Here is a 23,332-nt window from a genome sequence, read left to right as displayed (position 1 = left end):
TACTATTCCTTGTAAAAGCAGAAATAATTTTTTTATTTTTTAAAAAAAATGAGATAAAGAGTCAGAAAAATCCCTTGAATGTCATTGGAGATGAATCCTTCCTCTGAATGTCATTGGAGATCGATCCTTGTCTGTGAACTGTGGCCAGCAATGGAGGACTCCAATCAAAGTCAACAAAGTCAAATAGCTCACGTCTTTGTTGACTTGGATTGGAATCCTCTATTACAATGGAATTTGCGAGCTGTGTGGCGGTTCCACTAGCGAGAATGGGCATCGATGCTCTTCAAAAGGTGTGGTCTTGGGATGCAAACCTCGGAGTTCTCGAGCACAGGGCCGCCAACATCAATGCTAAGATCGACGCATTTGATGCTCCCAAGCACACCAATCCAGGATTCAAGTTCTCGGACGCAGCGGAGGAGTGCTTGGATCGCATCAAGGCTTGGAATCACAAAGCCCAAGAGCTGCTGGTCGCCAGGAGGAACATCTGGAACCCCAAAGTACGGTAAGAGTCGAGATAAGTGCTCTTTAGTTTTGCGATTGAATTACCATTGATGGAATTGCAAAGGTATGAGAGATATGGTGCGATCGACGAAGCCATTCGTCTCTACGATGATCTTCTCTCCCAAATCGAGAGCTACGAACGAGAGCTGGAATTGGTAAAGCGCAGTTCCAGCTATGCCGTACGGACTTCTCCACAGGACAAGGGTGTTGCGAGAACTTATGTACGGCGCGTGGTTCCTGAGACCATCTTTGGCGGCGTGATGCTAGATAAGGTGGTGAAGATCCTCCTCGCGGATAATTCTCATGACATGTGTGTGGGAGTTTTGGGGATGGGTGGATGTGGAAAGACCACTCTTGCAAGCTGCGTCCACAATGATCCAAGGATCAGGGAGTACTTTCAGGACAACATCGTGTGGTTCACAGTGGCCAAGGATGCTTGTGAGGATAGTCTCAAGAGCCAAGTTATTCATGGCCTGGAATGGGGTGACAAGCTTGACATGGTGAAAGCTTGTAGTAAGCTTGAGGATATGAAACACTTTGCAAGGGAGGTTTGTGGTGGGAGAAAAGTTCTTCTGATCCTGGACGATGTATGGCAAGCTAATCTTGCAAGGAACTTCATTGATTTCGTGGATCAAAAGTCTTCATCTCGGGTGCTTGTGACGACCAGGAAGGAAGATGTTCTAAAAAAGCTCCAGGCCAGAGTTATCAGGGTCCGTTTGCTGCCGGAGGGTGAAAGCAAGGAGATGTTTTGGAAGTTTGCATTCGGACCTCGATCAGGATCAGGAAGCTTGCATAAGTTTGAAGATCGTCACCGCGTTGAAAAGGTGGCGGAGAGAATCGCTCGAAAGTGTGAGGGCCTACCTCTAGCTCTTGAAGTCGTTGGCAGTGCCATGGCTGTTTACAGAGACCACGGGTCCCGAGTTTGGAAAGAACGTTACCGACAGTTGCACTTGTCCAACGACGATGATCTTGAGAAGCTCATGTTCAAGCGCTTGAAGTTTAGCTACGACGAGCTGGGAAACAACGATGATAAGTTGCAAGAGTGCTTCCTTTACGTGGCTGCGTTTCCAGAAGATGCCAGGATAGATTTCGAAGACTTGATCAAGTGTTGGATAGCAAGCAACTCACAGCTCTCCTTCAAGGAGATTGCGAAAGAACTGGAGCGAAGATCGATGATCAAGGTGGTGAATGATGCAGATGACAATCCGTTATACATCACGGTTCATGACATGCTACGCAAACTTTGCATTAGAGTTCTGAAGGGAAAGTTCCATTCTCAAGCGCAGCACGAAGAGAAATGCTTCTTTGGACATGAGTGGAAACCAAGCATGGACGAGAGGGCCAACAAAGTCTCCTTTATCTCCAAGAATGTTCGAAGCCTGCCATCAAACTTATCTGTAAGAGACATGGTCTTGCTCGATGGGAACAACAGGTTTAGCGTTTTGGACGAAGACTTGATAGACCGGATCAAGGAACTTAAGGGACTAAGCTTGAAGGGAACAAAGGTGGAATCCATTCCACCAGGGATCTCCAAGCTCACGAGGCTTGAAATGCTCGATCTTAGAAACACGTGGATAAACCACATTCCAGTCGAGATCATGGAGATAGAATCACTCCAATACTTGAAATGCGACAGCAATGTCAGGAACTTTGGTTTCGATATGCTCTACAAGCTCTCAAACTTGAAGGAGCTGACAATCCACGCGAGTGACACAGAGGTGGTGGACTTAACAGGGATTTCCAGCGCCACACATCTGCGGCATTTGGAGATGATAGGCTCGTCCTCGTCGAGCGGCTTGATCATACTCTCGGAAGGATTCACGGCTTTGGAGCATCTCGAGACATTGTTTTTGGTGTCCAGGAACATCGAGTTTCGGCGAGTTTCTGCTGGATCTGGACGCTTCAAGGAGCTGATGCGATGCGAGATCATTTGCATGTCGAGTAGAGGAGCTCGCTGGAGCAGCCTGTTCAAAGGATCACTCAATCTGCAAGTCTTTCGAATCACGGGAGTGGAAGAAGATCAAACACACGACGAAGGTTTCACGTGGATCGAGAAGTGTCATGGGCTTCGAGTTTTTGACCTTTACAACCATAAGATGAAGAATCTCTCCTGTCTCCATCGATTGAAACGTCTCGAAGAACTCCACCTTATCTGCGATGGCGTTGCGTGCCAGCAGCTAGCTCCGCCAGGTTCTTTCCCAAACTTGAAAGAGCTCAAACTCGACTCTTTCCCGGAATCGCTGCAGCTGGATCCCAACTTCATCACTTCATCCGCCATGGAAAACTTGAAAACGCTGCACTTGAGCTTCGCCACTGCTCGCGATCACTTGCCTCTCTTTGTGACGAGTCTCCCAAGCCTCAAGTTCTTGACTGTCGAGGGCTACATGAGAAACCTTGTGTCCACCACCATCACCTCGTTTCCAAGTAGCCTCCAAGAGCTACACCTCTACTCTTACGAGCAGCTGCCGGATGATTTCTTTGCGATCCAAGCCAAGCTCATTACCGTGCAGTGCTTACTTCTAAGCAGCCAACAAGGAAAAGATAGAGGAAATTGGCAGAAAATCCCGGCATCCATCTCTTTGCTTCCCTGTGTTTCATCGCTTGATACTGACGTGGGACATGCTTCAAGACCTTAGAAGTGAGCTTTGGAGCCGCCATGCCCAACATTCTGAAAAGCATGCAGCTGAACCTTCAAGTTTTGTACTGAACAGTGGAGTGTTCATTATTGTAAATTTAGAAATATGTTAAATTGTTTTTGGTTTAGGATATCTTTAAAGTCACCTAAAAAGTATTTTTCTCATTCATTAAACCTTTTTATAAATTAGATTTTTTTTAAAAATAAATAACCAAAACTTTGTGGCGACCATGAATTTGAGAATGGATGAAAATGGATTTTCAGGTTCCTATAATAACACAAAATGTATAATAATGTTAATATCATAAGTGTAAAAAGTTAAAATAAACTTTTATGAATTTCTATAGCTTATTTCGTTTAAACGAGTATTAATTTTTGCAATTATTTTTTAATTAACATAAATTAATAAATGCTACCTAGAATGTCCAAAGAATATCCCCCCTAAAATACAAACAGCCGTTGCGCAGCGAAACTAGCCGTTCTCATCCTAAAGCCCTAAATTTCCATCTCTCGCCCTCTGCTTTCACGAATGCGATCGATCCATCCAGGCGGCGGCGGAGGAGGAGGGTCGCGGCAGTAAAGAAGAAGAAGATCGATCATGGGAGCTTGCTTCGGCAAGAAAGATTGCGAGGCGACGGCGGCGTGCGTGGTGCCGGTATCGTGCCATCCCTACAGGTTTGGCAATGGCGTAGTGCTGCGATTGTTTGGCGTGGAGCTCTGCCCCTTCACGGCCCGGATCCGGATCGCGCTCCTCCACAAGGGCCTGAGCGTGGATCCAATCTGGGTGCCGCCCGAGGGTTTGCAATCCAGCAAGAAGCTCGAGTGGCTGGAATCCGCGTGCCCGGATGGCGATGTCCCCATCCTCCAGCACGGCGGCAGCGTCATCTATGGATCCGCCGACGACATTGTGGACTACATCGAGGCCACCTTCCGCGATCCACCGCTCTTGCTTGAGGGATCGGCCGGGATGGATGTCCGCGACTGGGTGGAATTTGTGCGAGACGAATTCTCGCCGCTCGTCGGCCAGCTGCTCTACGACGCCGATCCGGCAGTCCAACAAGAGGGCAGCGCCAAGATCGACACGGCGTTCGCGAGATTGGACAGGGGGCTGTGGGAGCACGGCAAAGATGGGCCTTACTTCTTTGGCCAAGAGTTTAGCATGGTGGACGTCTACCTCATCCCTTTCCTGGAGCTCGTCCGGCCGCTGGGCCTCTTTCGAGGGGTCGAGATTCGAGCTGTCCACTCCAATCTCCTGGGCTACTACAAGCGAATGCCGTTCTTCCCGAGCTACGCTCCCGTGAGGATGGATCCAGACTTGCTGGAGATGTCGGTCTCCAAGGCGATCGACGAGAGAACTTGCCCGGCGGTGGCGAGCTTGTGCTTGCTCCAGCACCGGAGCATCCTCTTCCACATCGAGAGGGTGGTGAAGATCTCCGAGGAGCTGGCCGCGACCAAGGTGAATTCCAGCACCATCTCGCCCGTCAAGGCGGGGCTGGCGATGAAGATCAAGAAGCTCTCGTCCGAGTACTCACGGCTGGTGGAGCTGATGCAAGAGCACGCACAGATGGAGGAGAGAACCATGTTTCCAGTGCTGGAGAATGCGGACAAAGGTAAGTTCTTTCGGTTTTCCATAGAATTCTTCGCGTGGTGATCACAAAGTTTTGGTTGTTCTTTCTTTTCCTTGCCAGGACTGACCGAGCTTGTGCACGCTGATCACGCCAGAGATTTACCAATCATGAATGGGATTCGCGAGGATCTGAAGTCGGTCCTGGCGTTACAACAGGGCAGCTGCGTCCATAATGAAGCTCTGGTCGCGCTAGCAACTCGGCTAAAAGTGTTCCAGGTACTTCTTGGTGGTAGAAAAATCTCTCTTTTGTGCTTACGTTTCGATATATCGATCCAGGAGAGCACGCGAGATCACTTCGACGAGGAAGAGCGCGACATTCTTCCTCTGCTCGAGACTGTCGGATTCGGGAGCAAGCAGCAGGACGCAGCGATAGAGAGCTGCGTGATCATCATGGAAGCCGCGCATGGACGCTTGCTTCCATACTTGCTCCAGGGAATGCCCGCTCACGAGATGTACCAGTACTTGAGAATCGTCCAGAAGCCGTTCCAGGATCCGGCTTCGCCGTCGTCACACGTCCTCGAGAGCATGTTTCGATCGCTGCGCAATGCCGACGACGAGTATGAGTCGGTGTGGAAGCTCGTCAAGGAGAGGATGCCGGGGGTTTGCAAGCTCGAGGGTGACGAGAAGAAGATCGTGAGCGAGAAGAGAATCTCGACGAGTAGCAATCTGGAAGTACACTTTGCAGCAGCAGCGTGAAGAAGTGAGTGAGAACTTAAAAAAAAAAAAAACAGTGGAAGAACTTGTGTGTAGAATACCTATAGAGGGAGTGATGGCGACTGTACATTGGAATCGAATAAATTGCAAACTTTTCTAGAACTACCTGGTTCTTTCTATTTCATTTGCTCTCTTCTTAGATAGCAGCCAGCGCTTTGAATCGATAGATCGACTTAGCCCGAGTTTAAGTGACTTGGGGAGCGGTCGAACATAACTCTCCACATGAAAGCTCGCGACAGCACCATCTCCAGCTCTTGGTGAGTCCATCTCTTCGTTGGTAAGTGCTGCAAGAAAAGCACCATCTCCTGGAAATCTAGCTGCTGGAGCTGGTCGGTCCACTATAAAAAAGAAAGGAACAGTTTAGAGTCAGGCAGGCCTCTGCGATGATGTGATTTGCGTACCGTCAATAAGAAGCTGGCACAGGCATATACAAGGTACTCTGGAAAAGCGTCGCCCTCGGCTAGATAAGTATCCCACAGTCTAGAAACCAATGAGAAAGGAACCTGCGTGATGGAAGACAAAACAATTGAAGGTGAAGTGATTTACAAAAGAATGTCTTACCTCTCTTATCAAGAGGCAATTAAACCACCGAAACGCAAACTGCAAAAAGTCCAGCCCCTGCTCTTCGACATGCCTGGCTACCGGTTCTAAACAAAGCACGAGTGCTAGTTTTAAAAGTGAAAACTGGAAAGATCTTACCATCAATTCGTCGAACCAGCTCCTTCAGCTTAAAGACAAGGCGCTGAATTCCAGGTTGTGCGAAAGTGTAATGATCCTGGATTCTGTCGAGCAGCTTGGAGAGACACCAGTAGCTGTCTGCTTCAACTTGCGTAAGCTTCTCAGGCGGAAGCTTCGACAAGTCCCAGGTTTCCATCTCTCCTTCAAAATGCTCCGAGAGAAACACCACGAGGAAAGGCGTCGCCAAGTCATTGATTCCCTGGACGTAACCGCTCGCAGGATGTCTCACTGCCCTGCTCGAAAATGCAAACCTCATAAAGATGATACTCGCGAGCTATTTATTCCAGGTTTACCATATATTTAAGATTCGCTCCAGTGAGGTTTGTATAGTAGGCTGATGGAAGAAAGTAACATCCGGCACCGTCCGTGGAATGTCGACGGCAATCTAGGGACAATGTAAAAGGCAGCACATACCGAGCTAATGGAAAAATTCCGTATTACTCACCTGACGAACGGTTCTTATCTCGTCCTCAGTGCGATCCTCATCGGGTATGTCGAAAAACTGCGCAATGTCTTCGACGTACTCTTGTCTCTTCATGGAAAGCACCATCTCCCTTCTATCCGTATTGGAAGGCGAATAACCCTGCACGCAAAGCTCTGAAGTATATAAACGTGCTTCAATTGTCAATCTTTTCTCAGCTCGAAACAAAGTCATACCAGCAACAGTCTCCAAATCATGGGCCTCATGTCAGCGGGAACACCACTCCACGAGAGCTCTCTCAAAGCATCTGCGAAAAAAGAGAACAAGAGTTTGAGAGAGCTGAGTAAGTCTCGTCGAAAGTACCTAGATTTACAGTCGAGGCAGCCAACTCTTTCTTAAATCTTGCAACACGAGCAGTGTCTGTAGCTCGCCCACCGGAGCCTGGCCTTGGAGCGTCCGCCGAGGCTTCCCTGCTTGACGATTCTCCCGGTGATCCAGCAGACGATGAGCTTCCAAGCTCGTTGCCATTGATGTCTTGCAAATCCTACAAGCCACGTCGATTCCATCCTCAAGAAATCCAGAACACACACAAAAAGATAAAAAGAAAACTAGAAAACCATACCCGGTTTCTTCCTGCTCCACTCGAGAACGAGTGGCCATCTTCATCAGAACTCCTACTCTCCGAAGAGTTCCCTCTCACATTAGAGCTAGAGTCGGCCTTCCGCGACAGTAGAACTTTGCCAGGAAAATTGCGCCCTCTTAGCATCCTATATGAGAAGCAACAAGGAGAAGCGAATCGAGATGTCATTACTGATGGAAGAAATCGCTCGAACGGACTCCATACCAGTTCTTTGACATGAGGATCCAAGCTCTAATCCTCGAGCACCATCGCTAGGCCCTGCATTTTCATCCACAGTGAGCCGACAAGAACAGGAGCTAGATTCAAACTCCTGGCTGGGATCCATGATTCCAGATCGTGAGAGCTAGCTCAGTACCTGAGCCTGGAAGCGCCTGGGACGACGATGGCGCTCCTCTTCCCTTGCTGGATCTAAGCGAGAAGTAAGAACCCTAATAACTTCCCTACCTAAAATAATGGAGTGTGGGACGAGGCTCTTGGCGGATCTGGGGCGCCTTCTCGACAGCGATCCCGAAATGTAAGTGCCCGATCCCGATCGATCGATTCGATCCATGCATCCGTGATTTCTGATCCATCGCGCAGCGACGAGCTGGGATTCCTCCTGCCGTCGCAATTGGCGCAGCTCCACGATCTTCCAGCTGATACAGTCGAGATCTCGTTTGCCGCCGCTGACACTGATCCGAGCGCTGGAGAGGGATCCAAGAGCCCCTGCGTGGGCGCTGGCGCTGGGGAGTACTGTGAGGCTTCTTGGTTTTGGCTGCGAGATCACAAGCTAGGGATCGCAGTGAACGCTTTGAGGCCGCTCTACACTGAAGCACAGGCGGTGTTCTCGGCATTGCGAGCGGAAGAAAAACAGTGCGAAAGGCAAGAAAATGGCTTCTCGAAGGAAGAAAGTTTGCTCAAGGTCACAAGAGCACTCCTGATTGTCAACTCGGATTACTCGACCGCTTGGAACACCAGGTATGATCTCTTTTCCTCCTTTTGGTCGTTTGTTTTTCATCTCCAGGCGATCTAAAGTTTCTCGTGATCTAGGAAACGTGTTCTTGGCAAGTCGAGCTTTTCTCAGTCAGGAATGATCAGCGAGCTACGACTATCCAGTCTTGTCTTGACGTATGCTCCAAAAAGTGAGGAAGCGTGGGCTCATCGGTACGTGTTTCTTCTCTCTTTCTTTTCTTTCTTTGTTTCTCTCTTCTGGCACTTGAAAAAGTTTTTTTTTGCAGGAGGTGGGCATTAAACAAAATATTCTCCTCCACTTCCAGCCAAAGCGATGCCATCATTGACTCTGAATCCAAACATGTTGATGCGATTGTCGAGGTTAGCCGTCGTTTACGTATATATGAGTCGAGTGCCATCTCTTCTCTTATATGTCATCTTTGCAGAGATCACTCTCACTGCCCGCTTATTCATTCCAATGTGGCAGAGATCTCTGATGAACTACCGTGCTTGGAGACACCGTTTCTGGCTTATCTCCTTCATGAAGTTCCCTCGAGTACGCACCTTGTTTGCTTCCATTTTTAAAGACGCATAGAGAAGAGAAAGACTGATACTGTGAGTTGATGCCTTACAGATAGAGCTGGAGTTGAAATCCCGGGATTCGTACCGGTGTACAGATAACTGTTTTTTCCACTATCGCAGGGTACTTCGTTACTACGCACTGAAATGGAATAACTCCATTTGGTTATTTTGCAGTCCATGCTGCAACATCTAATTTGGAGACAACACGAATTTGACCTGAGCTGGAAGGAATTGGCCTCGATGTGGAAGGTCGTGCTTATTTGAAGCCAGAATGATGACTGAAAGTATTCATTCCCTGACTTTGAACAGGAGGAGCTCAAGGGGAACGCTGATTCAATTAAGGACATGTCCTTCGGGAATGAGGTTGGAATGTTGCGCTGTAAATGTCTCTCATGAACTTGTTTTTTTAGGCTCTATGGATTCACAGACGGTTTCTGGCTCACGGGCTGCTGACTTATAACGAGCTTTTCGACGAATTCAAAGTTGAACGCTCTCGGGATAAGGAGGTTCACGGAAAGCACGTCTTGTTCATTTTAAACGAGCTTGATCTTGCAAAAGAAGCGGACACAGGCGAACATTCTTGCAGCTACAAACTGTGGCTCCTCTTTGTGGTAGCTGGCTGGCAATGCCACCTCTTCTTCACAAAAATGAGATGATCCGTTTGTTTGTCCTGTGCAGTTTCGGAGGAAGCATGATTCTAAAGAGGTTGAAAATTTGCTCCTGGAGGAAAGCAGCGCTGCTGCCGCGAGTACGCCTCAGAAGGAGAGCCTGTGGAAAGGTGTCAAAGGGTCGTGCAACTTTTTGAAATGAGACTGTTGGCGGTACATGATTTCCTGGATAGGATTATAACAAACTCGATCTAAAGCATTACCGATCGTTCTTATAACTTACTCTTGCTTTTTATTTCTGTTTATGCTTCAGTAGGTGGCACAGGACTATCCATCTCTAAATGTAAGGCATAACGGACGGACGGAGGACTTTAAAGGCTCATCTTTGTGGCACTGCCAACTTCTTTATACACCACAGCTGCGATCGAGCGAGACTTTACAACAGGAACAAGAAAAGCAGCTTGCATTTTCCTTTTCCTTCCTGCACTCGATGATCAAAGCTGGAGCAGCAGCAGCAGCAGCAGAAGCGGTAGAGGTAAAATCAAACTATTCTGCATGCTACTTTTTCCTACTGTTGTGTTTCTCTTTCTTTCAAAGCAGGGAGGGGCAGGGACGAGGTAGAGAATCGAATATAAAAAATAAGCAGTCTGTTCGGGGAAACGAGTGTTTAGGTGGAGCACAGCACCTGGCCAAGTACCTGTTCCAGCTCGTCATGAAACCGTGTCATGGCGTCAGACCGGAAGCCGAGGATGAGATTCATGTCTTTCGTCTCTCTCCCGTGCGAGAGGAAGAGACAGACCTCCGGCTCAGAGAAACCGACGGGGCCTGAATGCAGCGGCTCCCCCCATCCAAAGTCCGTCGTGTGGAAAGACAGCCGAGACCAGGTGCTGACGAGCAAAGTCGAGAAGAGACTGGGACAGAAACGCTGCAGCTCGAAGCAGTCGATGGAGGACCGGATATAAGAGTCGTGAATCCGAGCTATGGCCTCTCTTACGAGCGACACCACCTCGGACAGGTGCTTGCTTTCGAGCTCCGACGCCGTGGTCATGGCGTAAGTCAGCATGATGCCGTTTCCCATGAAACCTTTGGGAAGCGGTGGCTGGATTCTCGACCGGTAGTCCACCGCGAACAGAAGCTTGCTCGGCTGCCTGTCATCCATGGCCAGAGCTTTGGTCCGGCACTTCCACACCAGAGCCGAGAGCGCCTCGAAGGTGCTACACTTTCGCCACCCGGGGGCGTCGACGTTATCTTCCTGTGCCGCCACCATTTCGTTATCGATCTGCGACTTGAGCTGCTCCAGCTGCTGGCCCCGGATACGAAACACTCTATACACAAGTTGGTCGTCGTCGTTAAGGTGTAAGTTCTGCTGCGAGCCGCCAGAGACGTCGTCGACTTGAGCGTACTCGAGGTGGGGGAACTCGACCAGCGGTGGACTCCGGGCCTTGAGGACGCTCCGGTCGAGCTCGGGGGTGAGTGACAGTGGAAAGCCTCGGCTTAGCTCGGCCCAGGCGTGAACAAACTCCATCGCTCCAATCCCATCGAACATACAGTGGTTGATGCAAAGCCCGAGGACGAAGCCGCCGCACTTGAATTTCGTCACCTGGACAGGCAAGGAGAGGATCATACCGAGAACGACAGGAGAAGGAAAGAAAAACCAGGATTTTCGGTGGAGCGATCAAAAACCGGTCTTTTTTCTTCTTCTAGCGACCGTTACCTGGACAGTCATGGGAGGAACTTCAAGGACGTTCTTGGCGCCCGGAATTGCGTAGACAAGCTGGAGCAGAGGTGTGGAACCGGGCCTGATGATATCTCCCAGGTCGCAAATTCGAGCATCGGCCTCGGCCTCGGCAAACACGACTCCTTGCTGCTCGGCTCCATCGCCGCTCTTCTTCATCACCACCTCGAGCTTTCCTTCGCTGCTGATTCCCAGCCTGCCGGCGAGCGGGTAGTAGTGATCCAGCGCCTTGGACAGGCCTTGGCGGATCACGTCGGCGGGATTGTCCGCGGCTCTGGCGCTGCTCGACTCAAACAGGTAGATTGTTTTCATCACCACCGCGATGTTCTGATCCAAGTTTGACAGGAAGTAGTGCTGCTCCTCCACTGGCTGCTCCGGCATGACGAGCTCCGGCTCCTTGACGAGCTCCACCTTGAAATCCACCGGCATTGTGAGAGTGGCTTCGGCCCCCATTGCGAAGAAAGATTGACAGGAAGAGATCGACGAGAAGGAGAGGAAAAAAAAGCGATTTTTGTTCGTGGGAAGAAGCGCCCTCGCCCTCTCAAAGGTTGTTCCTCTGCCCTGCTCGGGAAGAAAGCTTTGCGCCTGGGGAGATATAAAGCAAAGCGGGAAAGCTTTCCTAATTCCTTGTGAGCTGTTAATGGCCCATGTGGCCAAGCCAATGCCAAAGCTCTCTCTTTTTATTTGTTGCGGTTCCTCTCAACTCTTGTCTTTAACAAATCAAAGCACCGTCTCCACCAACAAGACGAAGAAGAAGAAGAAGAAACTTCGCTTCTTCTCGCCTCACACAATGAGAGACTTTGAGCAGAGGAACAAGGAGAAGAAACTAGGTAAAGCCAACCAAGATCACTTAAAAAAAACCTCTTGCCATCCTCCAACAAAACACACAGAATTTCAACACCAGCAGCACCAGCAGCAGTGGAGGAGGAAGAAATTTTGCTCTGGTTGGTGGTTTTCCTCTTTTTTCTTCCTTTATTTGGTAGTTAAATTTTGCTGCTGGCTGGCTGGCTGGCTTGCCTGGCTGCCTGGCTTGCTGCCCTCTCTGAACTTCGCTTGTGCAACCAGAAGTCATCAAGGAAGATCCTCCTCCTCCTCCTTCACAACTCTCACTCATTTATGGAGCGAGCTACCCAACCAACCTAACTCATCAAACAAAATGCAACCAATCCCTCCAACTCTAGAATTCATCACATTGAAAATTTCAAGAGAATTTTCTTCTATTTGCATTTCCCTATGATCAGCTTTTCACCCTCAGCTCCCCCAGCTCTTATGGTGAATCCCCAGGAACAAGAAACAATAGAATGAGGAGCTCCTATGAATGATCAATCAACTCATCCTACACAAACATCAAAACATTGGTTTTTCTTTTCTTTCCTCTCTGGAAATTCTCCTGTGCAAGATCATCACTCAAAGCCCTGGTCTAGTAATAATAGTGAAAAGCTTGCAAAGGTGGTAAGTGGTGGTAGTTTAGTAGTTTTTCTTTCTTTTTTCTTTTTTTTTTTTTTGGTTACTGCCAGACAATCTGGTTGGCTGGCCACACGGGCAATCCGGGGGGCAACCTCGTAACTTTCCTTGATTGTTTAAAAGAGCACTCTTTTTATAACTAAGAAGAGAGTCCGAGGTGGACTCCGAGGTCCGAGAGCTCGGACAGTCCGAGAAGAGCCGAGCTCTTCTTCTTTTTAATGCTGCCGGCTACTGCAATGCTGCACGGGGCTCGGAGCGTGTCAGTCACTAAGTAATAGCGCGGCAAAGTTTTCCAAATCCAAAACGCGCTCGCGTAAACTCTTTGAATGCTCGGTCGGTGTGGGATCGGATCAACCGCCCAAATTCCACTGCCACCACGGTGGTTGCATCGCCAATCAATCGATTCCTTTCAAACTTTCGCTGGTTGATCGTCTAATGAGATTTAGTTCCAGCTGATTGGAAAGGGGAGAGCAGAGCTCTCTAGTCACTCGATCGCTGATGTTTTTCTGGTCCGATCCGATCCGATCGATCGACAACTTACCAGCTGCCGAGTGATGGTGATCTCTAGGATGGAAATTAAGAACTGGCCCAGGGAAGAAAAGCAATCAATCAATGGCGATGGTGTGTTTGTACGTGGGTGTTTGTGATCATCGAACTAACTGACGCTGATGGCTCATCCGATTTCCTCGCAATCACTGCTCGCATCCATCGCTGCTGCTGCTGCTGGCCTGGATCCAACAGTCGTGCTGGCTGGCTGGCTATGGGAGTCAAGAACCAAACCAATAAGCCTTTAATGTGTGTTCTTCCCCAATTTCTCTTTTTCTTCCTCTCCCCCCGGCCGCGAGAGGGATAGATCTCTCCAACCAATTCCATTCATTCTCGTGGCCCACCCCATCGATTTCCAGCCTAGTCTCGGTGGTTGGAAGTTTGGTACCGATCGATTCATCGATTAATTGCGATTGATCCATGATCGCATGAGCTCGCAGGGATGCTCGATCGATCCATCCCGCGAATTGGACTCCATTCTCGCCGCCCATCTCCGCGATGGGCGATTGCGCGACGCGAAGAGAGTCTTCGATTCCATGCCGCGCAGAGATCGAGATCTCGTCTCGTATACCTCGATGCTGGCGGGGCTGGGGCGGGGCGGGCGGCTGCGCGATGCCGAAGATCTCTTCCACGCCATGCCCGGATGGGATCAAGTGGCGCTCAACGCGATGCTCGCGGCATACGCCCAAAGTGGGCAAATCCACAGCGCGGAAGCCTTCTACTCGCGATTGCCCGAGAGGAATCTCCTCTCCTCCAATGCGATGCTCCACGCATACGCACAGATCCCGCGTATCTCCAGCGCTGCCGCCATCTTCGCGGCTATGCCACTCCACAGCCTCGTCTCTTGGAACACCATGATCCAAGCATATGCCCAAGCCGGGCATGTTCATTCCGTACAATACCTATTTGAGAATATGCCCGAGCGAGACTCTATCACCCTAACGACCGTACTGGTTGCGTTCGCCAGCAACGGCTCACTGAGAGAGGCCGTACATATATTCCAGGCCACCCCATGGAGGAATCTGGCATCTTGGAACTCCATGCTTGACGCATATGCCAAAGCCGGGGAAGATTCCAATGTGGCCAACACGTTTGAGAAGATGCCCGAGAGGGATCTATTGTCCTGGAACATCATGCTCTCCTCGTGCTCCCAGAATATCCAAGATGCCGAGCACATCTTCGCCCAGATGCCCCAGCGTGACCTCGTCTCGTACGGCGCAATGCTGTTCGTGTACGGCCAGCGCGGGAATCTGAGAGATGCCAAGCGCATCTTTACCAGCGAAATGCCCTTCCACAACCTCGTATCCTGTACGGCCATGCTAAATGCATATGCCCAGGAAGGGCATCTCCAGCAGGCAAAAGATATTCTCCAGGATATGCCCGAGTGGGATTTGGTGTTAGTAAGCGCTATGATGGTGGCATACTCCCGTCACGGGGACATAAATGCGGCTAGATTCCTCTTTGATACTTCTTACGTGAGGGATGTGGTGTGCTGGACTGCTATGCTCCGAGCATATGCCTTTAAGGGGCATCTTGAGGAATCTAAGCACTTGTTTGATTGGATGCCAGAGCATGACACCTACACCTGGAATGCCATGTTGTCGGCATATTCCCAAAACTGGCATCTGGAAGAAGCAAAGGATGTCTTTGAGACAATGCCCGAGCATAATTCTGTGTCTTGGAACACAATGCTCTCGGTCTATTCTCTTCACAAACGCCCCAAATTAGCTCAAAATTTTTTTGATGCAGTCCCAGAGCACAATCTTGTGACTTGGGGAGCGTTGTTAGCGGCATATGCACAAAACGGGCACTATGAAGAGGCATTTTTTGTTTTTCACACTGCAGCAATGGTTCATGAGCTTGATCTTGCTTGCTTTGTGATGTTTTTCCTGGCTTGTAGCCACTCAGGGAAAGTTGGAGTTGGGAAACAGAGGTTTGCTTCGATTAGTATTGATTATGGTTTGACACCTAATAAACAGCACTATAGTTGCATGCTAGATATCTTGAGCCGTGCTGGACATTTAGATGATGCACGAGATTTACTTGCTAATATGCCTTTTGCTCCAAATTCTCTTGAAAGGTGTACAGTCATTGGAGGATTAATCAACACTAGCTGATTAAAATTGTTAAAACATAAATATCAAAATAGAGTTAATATTTTTTCTACCACTGATGCTTTTGCATGGAATTAGCCGAGCAGGCATGCATCCTGGATGTTAATGTAAGGCTTCTCCAAGCTCCAATTTTATCAATTACATTTTTGGGCACAATTCAAGCCATTCCTACTACACATCATGAAGTCTTCTTTGGTGCTTCTCGTCTTTGTGTTTGCCACTTTCCAGAAGTGGAAGGGGTTTGGGGTTGATATAGATATCTTTCAGGATTTTCTAGGGATGATGTTGATGTTGAAGTCTTTGAGGATTCTCCACAGATGGATGATGGTCATGAGAACGATCAATGGAGTGAAATCACAGGAAGGGCAAGAACAACAACAACATCAATATCAACATCAACATCTGCAAGAACAAGTTTATGGATACAAACACAAGGAGGAGAAGGAGAAGGAAAAGAAGAATTATCCTTAAGACTTTGGCATTTGTACGAGCTCCTTGCCACACCAATTCCGCATCTCAGGCATTCCAGAAAGCTTCGTTAGTATTCCCTTCTGGCTTGTAAAAGCTTTTGCCGTGCATCCTCTGATTTAAGTCTATTGGCTCACCGCGAGCTGCCTTGAACAGTCTCGACTTCGGTGTACAGTATCCTGCGTGTTTTGGCGCAATGGAAACCTCAATGTGGAACCCGATCTGCTGGGCTCTAGCATAAATGTCCAGAGACTTCTGCTGCAGCCTACCTCTTGTTTTATCGGCCTACTGAGAGGGCCGTCTTGTTGTGCTCACACAGCTGGAGGGTGTTCCTCCTCGACTTGGTCCAGGAATGCCCGCTTCTAACCAAAAGCCTCTGCCGGGACCTAATCTGCACGTAAGTTTTCTCGGTGTGGTGCATGGTGATGCTTTTCATAATTTAGAGTACTTGGCTTGGAAAAACTTGATGTCGGAAGTGGCATTTGAACCCATTCATTCTAAAGAGGAGCAGAACTTGAGTCCGCTCCTAAGACCGGTCGGCCACCCTGACATTTATTATTGAAGTTTAGAAAATCCTTTATTCGTGATTACATGGAGTTTTTAAAACTTTTAAAATGCATGCTGGATAGACCTTTTTATAATATAAGGCCTCCTGCCTCTAACAAGTATTCAGCCGTTAATCCGTCACCACTACAAGTAAACGATCGGGAGATTGGTATCACAGCGGCAGGTGTGCCTCCCGAAGGAGTCAATGGATGTATCCATAATTCCAAACTTGGCCATTTTCAAACTTTGTTCTGTATAAGAAAAGACAAAGTAAAAACTTCTCGAACTCACAGGAGGACTATGATCCGTAGAAGAGTATTTTGTTTGTTGAACGCTTTTCCTTCAAAAGATCTCTATTATCATGCTTCCACAAGAATGTCTCTCCATATCACAGTGTTGCTATTATCGATTGTAGAGCTTAATTACTTGCATCTTGCAGCAAGCTTTGGCTACATGACCACGCTAGGTTCACTGTGGACTCTCAGCTATTTCACTCCAAAAAATACAGGTTCTTACTTGGTATGTATTTTACAAGCTGAAACCATGGCACCCGTTTGTTTTGGATCCATTCGCACACACGAACAACCCCAAGTCAAGCAACTAGTCACCATATCCTCTGGAGGGAAATTTGTATGTGGGCTGGAGTATGGCAATCATTTTCCAATATGCTGGGGCAGTCTCGAAGCTCCACAAAGTTTTCTAAATGTTAGCTATACAGCCATAAGCAGTGGTGCAAGCCATGCGTGTGCAATACGAAGCTACGACAATAGAGCCGACTGCTGGGGGAGTATAAACTCTTCTACTGTTCCAAACCAAGCCTTCGTGTCGATCTCATCTGGAAGTGGTTTCTCCTGTGGCCTGACACTAGATGGAGCAACAGCATGCTGGGGAGAAGTGCCAGGTGCAATCCCAAAACCAGCAAATGATAAGAAGTTCATGGCTTTGTTTGCTGGAGCATATGTAGTTTGTGGAATAACAGCTCAAGCAGGAGAAACTCTCTGCTGGGGAGGTGAAAAGAGCAATCCCAGTCCTGCAATTCCTCCTCCTGGTCTCAAGTTTTCTTACATAACTGGAGGATTCCGCCATACTTGTGGAGTGCGTGCAGACAATCACCAAGCCGTATGCTGGGGAGATAACAGGTTTGCGCAACTTCGAGTTCCGGAGAACGCCACCTTTTCAGCCATTTCAGCTGGTGATTTCTACACTTGTGGTGTGAGGCTGGACAGGGCTATGAAGATCGTGTGTTGGGGAAACTCTGGTGTATTGAAGAACGAAGACTTCAATGCGAGCCAGGGAGTTTGCACAAGCAGGTGTGGGAAAAACCAATACGAGCTGCATGGAAGTACATCTTGCCCCTCACTCTCTGACAAAGTGTGTTTGGACTGCTCCATTTGTGTTGGCGACAACGTAGAGATCTCTCCTTGTGGAGATAGCTTCGACAGAAAATGTGGCAAATTGGATATTACTAGTGGAGATGAGATATCAAAGAGCTGGAGGAGGATTATGTTTGTGTTGTATGTAACTTGTTTTGGAGCTGCGGCTGTGGGAATTTTGGTGTATTTGAAATGTGGAGCTGCAAAGTTTGGAAAGATTTCTGGGCATGGAGTTATATGTTTTTCGGCGTCTGAGCTACAAGCAGCCACGAACAATTATTGTGATGACTCAATATTGGGAAAAGGTTCATTTGCAACAGTGTATAAAGGAGTTCTTCACAATGGTTGTCAAGTTGCTATCAAACAAGCAAAGGCCTGTACAAGGTATTTATTTATCTTCAGTATTTTAGTATTTACTTCCTTTTCTTTAAATATAAAAAAACAGGTCTGGTGAAATGTTTAGAAAGGAGCTAAAACTTCTTGCCAGAACACACCACTCTTGCGTCCTAAACTTAATCGGATACTGCGAGCAAGAGAAGCTCCTGGTCTTCGAATTCATGTCTAGAGGCACCCTACACGACAACTTGTATTCTTCCAATTCACTGGAATGGACAACAAGGATCAAAATCTCGGCACAAGCTGCCCGAGGCCTCGAGTACCTCCACAGGTATGTATCGCCCAGCGTCACCCACAGGGACGTGAAATCGTCAAACATCCTCCTGGATTGCGACTGGAACGCGAAAGTATCAAACTTTGGGCTATCGGTGTGCGGTCCTCAAGACAATGCAACACACCTGAGCAATTTGACGATCGTTGGAACTCCCGGTTACTTGGATCCTGAGTATGGGAACTCCTCCCAACTCACAACCACAAGCGACGTCTACAGCTTTGGAGTGGTTCTTCTCGAGCTCATGTCTGGTCAAAAGCCAATCGATCTGTCAAGAGAGATCCAGAGTCTGGTTGCTTGGGTGCTCGATCTGGTGGAACGTGACGAGTGGAGCTCGGTGTTGGATGCTAGACTTGCAGTGCCTTTGGAGCCGGAGCCACTCTATCGTGCAGTGAAGTTGGCGCTGGAGTGTACCAAAGTCAGTGGGAAGGAGAGGCCGTCCATGTCGCATGTCGCCAAAACTCTCGAGGAAGTTTTGGAGGCTGTGGTTTCTCCTCAAACTTGTGCTTTTTCTAGCGTACAGATTCAGGGAGAGTTTCTTGCTGTTTCATCTTGGGATGGATCGAGACTTCCTTCCAGACGTGTATCAGAGCTTTTGGAGACTAGATATATCTAATAAGCAAGGTAGTTTCATAAAAAATAATTTACTTTCTACTTTTTTCATCAGGTGCTAGATATATTTATCACGTTAACTTCTCCAGCCGTTGCATACTTTTGGAGAGAAGAAGATGGCGGACTTTGAGTGATTGATTGAGAGTCCCAGAAAACATTAGAAAACTTTAGTAGCTTTCTCTCTCTCTCAACATATCCATATCAATTACTTTTAGCTCCTTTCAGATGAATTTCTTCCACTTTAGTTTAGATTTTAATGTCCTGACGAGAGGAGACTATATTTAGATACTAATTCAATTTACCTTTTAAATTACAATACTACTGATGCTTTTGCATGGAATTAACACTTGGCTGATAGGCATGCATTCTAGATGTTAATATAAAGCCTCTCCAAGATCCAATTATCAATCACATTTGGGCATATTGCTATTACACATCATGAAGGCTTCTTTGGTGTTTCTCATCTTTGTGTTCGCCACATTCCACATTGTACTGTCTACTTCGAGTGGAAGGGGTTTGGATGCAGATGATGTTGATGTAGATATCTTTGAGGATTTGGATGCTGATGATGTTGATGTCGAAGTCTTTGAGGATTTCCCACAGAAGGATGATGATTATGAGAACCAGAAACGGGGTGACGGTCTAGGCAAGCACAGGAAGGGCAAGAATAATAACAACAACAACATCAACATCAACATCAACTTCTGCAAGAACGAGTCTATGGATCACAAACGTGAGGAGGAGAAGGAGAAGGAAAAGAAGACTTATCCTTAGAAACTTGTTATTTGTAGAGTTTCTTGCAATAAAATAGTATGTTTCACACCATTTTTGCACTCCAGAACAAACTTCTCTAGCACTCCTTTCTATCTGTGTCGAGAGCTTTCGCAGTGCGTCATCTCGATGTGGATTGATCTGCTCGGCTCTAGCATTATGTCCTGAGCCTTCTGAGCAGAACAGGTGGAGATGGGAATCCAAAGTCTTGAACCTTTTGTTTTGCCACTGAGGGGGCCTTCTTGCTGTACTCACATCTGGATCCAGGAACGCCCGCTAACCTCTGCCGGGAACTGACGAGAATAGTGATCATCTTGCACATGGTAATGGTTTTCGCAAATAAACGATAGTAATAGTTTCGTTGGAAAAACTCAATGCTGGAAGTGGCATTTGAACCCACGCATTCGAACTTGAGTACGTTCCTTAGACCATTCGGTCATCCTGACATTTCTGGACAGATTTCATTGACGAGTATACAAAATATCAAGCAACGTGATTGCATGGAGTTTTTTGAGGCACTTGGCAACTTTCCAAAATGCATGCTGGCCTATAATATAAGGCCTCCTTGCTCCAACAAGTGCTGATTGCAAGCGTTGATCAGCCACTGCTACAGCTATGAAGACTGCTTTGGTGTTTCTAGTGTTTGTATTTGCCACTTTCCAAATTGCATTGTCTTCTCAGAGTAGAAGGGAGCTCTTGTCTAAGGACAATGGTGTTGGGGTTCAGAATTCATCAGCAAAAGAACCAGTGTCCAGTTCTCTAATGGATTCTCCAGAGATGGACAATTATATAGATGGAGTTCATGGCCAAGGCAAGCACAGGAGGAACAACAATAACAACAATAACAACATCAACATCAATATCAACATTTGCAGGAAGAAGTCCATGGATTGTGAAGATTCAAAAGACAAAGAGAAGGTCAAGTTCAATCCCTAGATTAGAGGAGACAGATACTCTCTATCATGTATAGATGAATAAAACCAATAAGAATATTTTGTTAGTAGCAATATAAAGCAAAATTCATTGAGAAGTACAACGCAGCCTGTTGTTCCCGGAATTGTCTCAAACTAGCGATTGAAAGCAAACTCCATGGAGAACTACACACACGGTCTGTTTTTCCCAAAGAATGAAACACTGTAGCTTAAGGAGTAACCATTGCTTTACAGACTATTATATCAATTTTCCATCCTCCTGCCCTCCATGGCTTCTCCAAAGTTGCCACTCTTGCAAGGCGATGATGTCATGACATTTGATAATGAGATCACGGTTACTCCATATTCATTCATTAGATAAATAGGTAAACTAAAGTTTAAGTACTAAAGTCAACGATTAGACATCGTGTAAAGGTGGTGGAGATGATCGGCCCACGTTCGTATGTATAATGTGGGGTCGGAAAGAGTGGCGTGGGGGGAAACTCAAATGGAGCACCGGCTGAAAAGGAGAAGCCCACGGGAGAGGTTTCAAATTAAAGCGCAGGAGAATGCGCGGCGGCATGTGACCACAGCCGTCGATAGCCATGCCCGATCCATTCCAAAACATCCATCAAAGAATTTTATACCTCCCTTGTCCATTTGTGTGTGTCTCTGTTCCTTCTTACCTACACTGCGAGAGAGGAAGAAGATAAGAGGAAGCGATCGATCGCGATCGCGATCGCATCGCATCGAGCGTGAAAAGAGGATCGTTTGGATTGGAGTGTCATGGCCTCCGCAAAGGCCCCATTTGGAACGATGCACAACCAGCCGCCGCCCAGGAATCGCAAGCACGCGGATCCAGCGCCCTGGGACAGAGATCCCAGCGGCGGCAGCAGCAGAGCTCCACTCTCCTCGAGATCTTCCGGGAGTGGCAACGCCGCCGCCCCCGCCAGCAAATCGGTGAGCCGCCCAGCGAAGGATCATCAAGTCGAGCAGCCGAGCAGTGGCAGGAGGATCGCGAATCAGGGGGCGAATTCGTCGGGCAAGCCAGCGGCGCCACCGGTGGTCTCGCAAAGATCTGCCGCTGCCAAGGTGGCTGGATCCACAAAAACTGCGCCATTTGGGACCGCCCACAATGCTCCCGCCCAGGTGATCTTCTCGGCTATGGCTTCCCTCTTCTTCTTCTTCTTCTTATCTCGGCATTTTTTCTACAGGCACACAAGAATGTGGGTGCTAGCAAGGCTCCATGGGAGCGGGACGACAGCCAGAGATTCCAAAAGGTGATTTTGGTTCCAAGCTTGCGATGATAGCCATGTTTTTTCTTGTTTTTCTGCCTTTAGATTGCATTTGGGAACCTCAAGAGTTTTGGAGCTTTTATCCGAACTTGAGAAGAGGAAGACGATGCACACCATAGCTTTCTTTGTGTTTAAAACAATTTCCCGACGGCATGGAAAGATGGATCCATGAGTTAGAAAAGTTTCGGGCTCTTTTGAACTGGAAACATTGATCAGGAACCTTGGAATATACTTGGTCACAACAATTAGGGTGCAAGACCTCCTGACCAAGTTATACCAGTTCTTTGGTGGTTATCAAAAGATCAAGTTTGTAATTTGCACTTTTTTTCCAACAACAACAAAACGCTACTACTTACTACTGCTGCAATGCACCTTTGGTAGTGGCCTTCCAAACTATTAACTGAGTGCTCAGATGCTACTTCACATTGCTACTGTTGGAGGAGAAGCAATTTAAATGCTAACTCAATTGGTATTTACTCATTGTTGATATAATAATAATACATGTGTTTGAAGGTGTTTTTATAATATTACAAAGCAATTTATATTTTGAATTGATCGGTCTATATGTTTTACCTCAATTGCCACTGATAAATTGCTGAATTTCATAAATCAAAGAATTTAGAACCGTATTATGGTTTTATCCATACAATTTCTTGTGTATCTGTTCTATAGAGAACAAGTTTCCCATCGTTTCTTACAACTAGAGCAGATGAAAGAACACAATTTGGTTGTGGTTGACAATAAAGATTTAATGCCCATAAAATTGATTTATGAAAGATGTGTTGTATTAGTAAATTCCCATCAACTTGTAAAGAAAGAAAATATCCATCTTCATTAAGGCAATAACTAATGCTTGTCCAGATAATATTATAGTATTCATCTTTAAGTTGCAATTGACACTTACTTGAAAATGTAAATAGAAATTTATTATTAGAAGAATAAATTGATTTATAAGGTAATAAAATTGACTCTGGACCTATTGGTCCACTAATAAGGTTATTCACTCTAAAGTCACAATCATTAATATATAGAATTTTATTTATTTCTACTAATATAAATGATGAAGAACCAAATGCATTCATGAAATAATCAATACCAAAATTTCCATATGTTGCAAACAAACTTCCATACCCATTAATCCTTACATTATCAACAATCACATTGAATATAATCATTAAAAAGTTTTGTAATACATGTCCTTCAATTTGAAGTCCTGTAGGATTAAGCTCACAAGTTCTTGCTCTTGCAAACCATAGCCTTACAGTGATTCTTCTTCCTCCACTTATTATACTTGCTCCAGTAATTGTTGTACCTGAATTATATATTGTATGAAATCCTAAAGTTCTTATTAACCCAAGAGTTAAACCCATCACTTCAATCCTTTGATGAAGTAATAGTGCGTTTTGTTGTCTTTGATATAAATAATTTACTCCA

At 47.0% G+C, this 23,332-nt stretch overlaps 8 protein-coding genes across 8 annotated transcripts; 6 read left to right on the top strand and 2 right to left on the bottom strand.

Annotated features, from left to right (window-relative positions):
- The first annotated feature begins 51 nt into the window (after positions 1–51).
- LOC9641871 (disease resistance protein SUMM2) lies at positions 52–3,242 on the top strand. The gene is made up of 2 exons (XM_024678361.1): positions 52–502; positions 566–3,242. Exons 1-2 carry the CDS (start codon positions 228–230, stop codon positions 3,135–3,137), a joined length of 2,847 nt encoding a protein of 948 aa, XP_024534129.1. The 5' UTR covers positions 52–227; the 3' UTR covers positions 3,138–3,242.
- Positions 3,243–3,629: 387 nt separating this feature from the next.
- On the top strand, positions 3,630–5,579 carry LOC9638252. Its single transcript, XM_024678138.1, has 3 exons — positions 3,630–4,746; positions 4,825–4,979; positions 5,040–5,579. Exons 1-3 carry the CDS (start codon positions 3,735–3,737, stop codon positions 5,457–5,459), a joined length of 1,587 nt encoding a protein of 528 aa, XP_024533906.1. The 5' UTR covers positions 3,630–3,734; the 3' UTR covers positions 5,460–5,579.
- LOC9641870 (TBC1 domain family member 22B) lies at positions 5,534–7,686 on the bottom strand. Its single transcript, XM_002973205.2, has 11 exons — positions 7,632–7,686; positions 7,481–7,534; positions 7,259–7,403; positions 7,000–7,180; positions 6,873–6,943; positions 6,661–6,798; positions 6,509–6,600; positions 6,177–6,448; positions 6,039–6,124; positions 5,879–5,980; positions 5,534–5,815 (listed from the first exon to the last, which is right to left on the bottom strand). Exons 2-11 carry the CDS (start codon positions 7,492–7,494, stop codon positions 5,651–5,653), a joined length of 1,266 nt encoding a protein of 421 aa, XP_002973251.2. The 5' UTR covers positions 7,495–7,534; positions 7,632–7,686; the 3' UTR covers positions 5,534–5,650.
- A 35-nt stretch (positions 7,687–7,721) lies between these two features.
- LOC9638251 (protein prenyltransferase alpha subunit repeat-containing protein 1) lies at positions 7,722–9,671 on the top strand. The gene is made up of 10 exons (XM_024678140.1): positions 7,722–7,790; positions 7,856–8,233; positions 8,306–8,419; positions 8,494–8,587; positions 8,694–8,762; positions 8,841–8,909; positions 8,963–9,037; positions 9,098–9,151; positions 9,199–9,399; positions 9,467–9,671. The coding sequence occupies exons 1-10, from the start codon at positions 7,729–7,731 to the stop codon at positions 9,596–9,598; spliced, it is 1,248 nt and encodes a 415-aa protein (XP_024533908.1). The 5' UTR covers positions 7,722–7,728; the 3' UTR covers positions 9,599–9,671.
- A 92-nt stretch (positions 9,672–9,763) lies between these two features.
- LOC9641869 (omega-hydroxypalmitate O-feruloyl transferase) lies at positions 9,764–12,002 on the bottom strand. Its single transcript, XM_024678139.1, has 2 exons — positions 11,111–12,002; positions 9,764–10,996 (listed from the first exon to the last, which is right to left on the bottom strand). The coding sequence occupies exons 1-2, from the start codon at positions 11,582–11,584 to the stop codon at positions 10,064–10,066; spliced, it is 1,407 nt and encodes a 468-aa protein (XP_024533907.1). The 5' UTR covers positions 11,585–12,002; the 3' UTR covers positions 9,764–10,063.
- A 2,053-nt stretch (positions 12,003–14,055) lies between these two features.
- LOC112347388 (pentatricopeptide repeat-containing protein At4g02750-like) lies at positions 14,056–16,285 on the top strand. Its single transcript, XM_024678129.1, has 3 exons — positions 14,056–15,221; positions 15,512–15,620; positions 16,043–16,285. The coding sequence occupies exons 1-3, from the start codon at positions 14,056–14,058 to the stop codon at positions 16,283–16,285; spliced, it is 1,518 nt and encodes a 505-aa protein (XP_024533897.1).
- A 527-nt stretch (positions 16,286–16,812) lies between these two features.
- On the top strand, positions 16,813–19,695 carry LOC112347387 (serine/threonine-protein kinase-like protein CR4). Its single transcript, XM_024678128.1, has 3 exons — positions 16,813–18,026; positions 18,208–18,890; positions 19,448–19,695. Exons 1-3 carry the CDS (start codon positions 16,813–16,815, stop codon positions 19,693–19,695), a joined length of 2,145 nt encoding a protein of 714 aa, XP_024533896.1.
- Positions 19,696–21,174: 1,479 nt separating this feature from the next.
- On the top strand, positions 21,175–22,260 carry LOC9638250. Its single transcript, XM_002973401.2, has 3 exons — positions 21,175–21,752; positions 21,818–21,883; positions 21,944–22,260. Exons 1-3 carry the CDS (start codon positions 21,390–21,392, stop codon positions 21,989–21,991), a joined length of 477 nt encoding a protein of 158 aa, XP_002973447.1. The 5' UTR covers positions 21,175–21,389; the 3' UTR covers positions 21,992–22,260.
- Positions 22,261–23,332: the final 1,072 nt, after the last annotated feature.

This window comes from Selaginella moellendorffii, unplaced genomic scaffold, assembly GCF_000143415.4.
Source record: "Selaginella moellendorffii unplaced genomic scaffold, v1.0 SELMOscaffold_21, whole genome shotgun sequence".
In the NCBI taxonomy this organism is placed as follows: Eukaryota; Viridiplantae; Streptophyta; class Lycopodiopsida; order Selaginellales; family Selaginellaceae; genus Selaginella; species Selaginella moellendorffii.
Note: the sequence above shows the minus strand (reverse complement) of the source record. Positions and strands in the feature narration are given on the sequence as shown.